The sequence below is a fragment of the Lupinus angustifolius genome, unplaced genomic scaffold (assembly GCF_001865875.1).
Source record: "Lupinus angustifolius cultivar Tanjil unplaced genomic scaffold, LupAngTanjil_v1.0 Scaffold_48_99, whole genome shotgun sequence".
In the NCBI taxonomy this organism is placed as follows: domain Eukaryota; kingdom Viridiplantae; phylum Streptophyta; class Magnoliopsida; order Fabales; family Fabaceae; genus Lupinus; species Lupinus angustifolius.
The window spans coordinates 65,823-70,545 of NW_017728884.1; the positions used below are offsets into that span (position 1 = coordinate 65,823).

General features: G+C 32.9%; 1 protein-coding gene across 1 annotated transcript; it reads right to left on the bottom strand.

Moving 5' to 3' along the window:
• Positions 1 to 3,716: 3,716 nt before the first annotated feature.
• Positions 3,717 to 4,211, bottom strand: LOC109342007 (RING-H2 finger protein ATL66-like). The gene has a single exon (XM_019579960.1). It carries the CDS (start codon positions 4,209 to 4,211, stop codon positions 3,717 to 3,719), a length of 495 nt encoding a protein of 164 aa, XP_019435505.1.
• Between the last annotated feature and the right edge of the window lie 512 nt (positions 4,212 to 4,723).

Sequence of the window (4,723 nt, forward strand, 5' to 3'; positions counted from 1 at the left end):
AACACACTCAATTTGCATGTGACATTAATTGCCTCGAACCCCTAGTTCATGATTAAAAGTTTGCATACATAAAATTCACCAAAAGTACTTTTTCGTCGATCGACATCTCGGCTTCGAATGAACGTTTTATTCTATTTCCGAAATAATCTCATTTTCATGCGACTTGGAATATCTTTACCAAAATCAATCAATAGATTCTAGGAACCCTGAACAATTAACACAATTGAATCATTAACTCCATAAATGATCAACAACCAACATAATTAGATCATAAATTTCCACTATAGTTAAAAACGTTGGATTATACATCCTCTAAACAATCATGAATCAATATATTTCCTTCTAAACAATAAGAATATCTAACTAAAAGTTAAAATAACATTATATATACTACAATGTCGACATTTCATCTATGTCTATATGTCCACATTCTTATTTTATGATGCTAAATATTCAATTTTATAAATTTCATTTTAAAAAAATTACAATGTATTTTTATATTGAATGTATTTTATATTATATTTTTTATTTATTATAATTTCCAATTTATAATAAGAGAGGTGATTAATATATTAGTGGTGGTTATCTAAGATTTTTTTTTAGTATAAAATAGTAAGGGTGGAATAAGAAAATATAAATTTCCATAATGGATAGTTACATCATTTTTTACTTTATGGATAGTATAGAAGATATAATAATGATGGTGAAATTAATAATTATATAAATTAATGTGGAATATCCATTAATATTAATTTTTATTGTTTAAAAGATAGTATATTTTGAATCTAACTAATGTATTAATCCTTAATATCAAGTGTCAACTATATGATAAATATCATTTATGCTAATTTCAAAACAAAATTTATAAAAATAATATTTTTATATATATAATTGTATATAATCATAAAAATAAAAATAATAAGAAGAATATAATAATAATTTTTTTATTCTTTCTTATCTTAACATTCTATACTTTCTTAATTTCTTATAGTAAATTGAATATATTATCATATTTATTTTATTAAAATAAAATTATAGTATAAAATTTTGGTTGTTAGGTATACCATGTATCAACTTATCATATTATAACAAAAACATATGATTATATTGCATTAGAGCAATTTTATCACATCAATCAAAACATGATTATATTAGAATGATACTGAAATCAAATTATAGATAATTCTTTCACTTAGATATATTTTTTGTTACTATCAAGAATATTCTCTTACCTTTGAGGTAAAGAACTAATCTCTTTTGGGCTTAGTAATTGTCACTCTTAACAAGTATCGCTCTTAGAAATCAAAAAATTTGATCTTTTAGTCTTTCTTAGTATATAGCAAGGTCTTACACCACTAGACCAATGCACTGTTGGTGAAGTATAAATATATTTGATAACAGTTGAAAATGTACAACGATTGTAATTATAGCTGCATCAATGCAATGTTTATAGTTGTCTTTGTTGGGGATGTTTGAAATATGTTATTATATGAAGTCCTACATTGCCTAGCATTAGAATAGAGTAGAATATCAATGTTATATATTGGACTCATGTCCCTTTTTATAATGTGCACCAGATATAAGCATCAAATAGAAACACCTCATGGGTAGGTGGGCCCATGGGTGTGCTAGGGTTTGTAATCTTTATTCTCTAATAATATCTTGGTAGCCGCTCAATGCTCTTAGGGATGTAGGTACAATTGGCCGAAACTCGTTACAAAATTCTCTTATTTCTTAATTCCTATTTATTCTATGTCTTTATTTGATTGCTTTTGGCCAACGCTGCGCAATGATTGCTTTCGCTACACCAATAATTGGTATCAGAGCCAACTGGTAGATGGCTCTTCACCCAGACAACAGATAATGGCTAAAGAGGGTGAAGGCAGATAAGGTGTGTCAAAGGTAATGACAACGATAGAGTAGATGAGTTGAAGGGGAACAAAACATGGCGGAACTGTTATGAGAGCAATATATGTTGATCCAAAATCCCAAAAATTCATGTAGTGGATTAGGATCAAGGTGGAGATAGGGACTCATCTGTTGAGTTTGACCCAGAGACAAGTGCTGACAATATCTCTAGATGTTGAGAGATTGTTTTCATTTGAGATGAGAAGTGAAATATTCTAATGGCGTGTCTGGGATGTCATAGTGAAGAACGTTAATTGTTAGCAGATCCACAAAAGCGCAAAGGCGATGGCTGACTTTGATGTAGGGTGTGACATGGGCATTGACTTTGATGCAAGTTGTAACACGAGCATTGGTAGAGATGCAGGGGTGTGACATGGCCATCGGCTTGGATGCAAGGATGTGACATAAACATCAGTTAACATTGACGCAAGGTGTGTGTTGTGGGTACACTCCTTATGGTTGAGTATGATAGTTCTTTTGAACTAGGATTGTCAGAGTAGACAATGATGGTAGCAGTTGGGGCTTTCCTAGGAAGCTACAAGGTTCAGTTTGACATAATATTGAAGAGGACGATTGTTAGTAAACTTTTGTGTAAAGGTTCCAATATATCGAAAGACTTCCTAGCAATAAGTGGCTACGCGACGTGTTCCATTTAATGACGGTATGGGGAGCTGCACTATAGGTTTGGAGAGTTAGGCTCTTGGTAACATCGTCAAGGATACTCAAAAGGTCTATGTTGTAGGGGAGCAGTTAAAGATAATTAGACATTGAGCAAGGTGGAGTCATATATTCGCTAAGGTGAAGATTCTTGTGTAGATTTTCTAAGGAGTGAAATATTCGTTTATTTCAATCAAGGTGGAGATTATTAGGGATGTTTGAAATATGTTATTATATGAAGTCTCGCATTGCCTAACATTAGAATAGAGTAGAATATCAATGTTATATATTGGACTCAGGTCCTTGTTATAATGTGCACCATATATACTTACAAAATAGAAACACCCCATGAGTTGGGGGGCCATGGGTGTGCTAGGGTTTGTAATCCTTATTCTCTTATAATATCTTGGTAGTCGCTCAGCGCTTCCGGAGACGTAGACACAATTGGCCGAACCTCGTTACCAAATTCTCCTATTTCTTCTTTTCTATTTATTCTATGCCTTTATTTGATTGCTTGTGGTCAATACTACACAACGATCGCTTCCACTGCATCAACAATCTAAACATCAATATTTTTGAAGTTTCCAAAATTGTGAAAATTAACGCTATTTAAAACTTTGACATGGAGTGAACCAAAATAAAACTCATTGATGAATATTTAATTCTAAATTATAAAAACAATTGTAAAACCTCAATTCTAACATGCGACATCTCACGCCCATGAATATATTATGTTTGTCACCTATTAAACTTAAATACTCCCTACAGTATTTTAGTCCTCTCCAAGGGGAGCCTTCCGCGACTCGAACCCGTGACCTCAGGGAGAAATAGTCACCATACAACTGAGTCACTACCATTAAGCTAGTGGTCTAATGACTATATATCTCTGAGGTCACGGTTCGAGTCGCGGAAGGCTCCCCTTGGAGGGGAATAAAATACTACATAGAGTATTTAAGTTTATGGGTGACATGCTTAATATATTCATGGGTCTGGTAGGTCGCATGTCAGAACTAAGGTGTTACAACAATGATCATACGAAGAGTTACTTTATACAATAGTGTTACTTGTTTGAAATTCCTCTTACAACAAATTAAACTATTTTTATTTTTCACTTATTCAAAAATGAAAGAATAATAGCCTTGAGAGCATGATCACACCATGCTAGATTTCTTCAAAGGATCTTCACTAACATGGAGGGAGGACCTGCATAGAGGGCAGCTAGGATGTGCACCAAGCCACATGTCCAAGCACTCAGAATGGAAAACATGCTGACATTCTGTTAACCACTTCAGCTTTTCATTATCTTGGAAATCACTCAAACATATGCAACATTCCTTCTTCTCAAAACCTTCACCAACCATGCTAAGACTCTTGGTAGTAGTTGAACATGGAATCATGGTGTGGTTGGTGTAATAAACTATAACACATTGATGAGCTGGTAGCTGGGAGATCACAACGGCGGTGTCGGCGGAAGTGGCACGACGGCGGCGGCAGATGTGGACACATAGGAACAATGCTGGGAGAAGTATGAGAATGGTAATGAACCATAGTAGGAGGAATAGGCCTTTGCTGTAGGAATGGAAGTCAGAGCCATTTACCTTATTGAAGTGCCACTCAATGATATGGTAATTATGTTCTGAAGCCATTTTTGGAAAGAAATAATATGATAGTGTCTTTAGTTGATGGTAATAAAAAGAAACATATGTAGAAGTTTTAATCAGTAAAGCCAAGTTAGATCGAAATTTAATAGTAGAAGATAAATATAGCCATACTGTGTAGGTTGAGGTAGTTGCTTTTAGAGAATGCACTCAATGTAGCATCATGGGTCTCTTGTGTGAGGTGGTTGCGAGCATTTGTTGCCATCTCTTTCTCACCAGATAGGAAAATACCATGAGTCTATTTGTCCCTGGATAATAAGAAGCTTAGCAATTGAATTTTTTTATCTATACTTTATGATTTAAATATTATAACTTAAATTGTAATTTTAATATGATGAACTGTAGTATATATTTATATTCAATATTAAATTTTTAAGTAAATAGTGAACTATTTTTTTGTAAAAAATGTGTACTTAAATAACTTATCATTGATGTACCATATGTCATTTTCTTTTTACATGAGTCCCATCCATATTTACAAACTAATCTATTTTGAAATT

Bases quoted from the DNA above. Each gene is read 5' to 3' on its own strand.
- LOC109342007 (XM_019579960.1), bottom strand. From the start codon at position 4,211: ATGGCTTCAGAACATAATTACCATATCATTGAGTGGCACTTCAATAAG.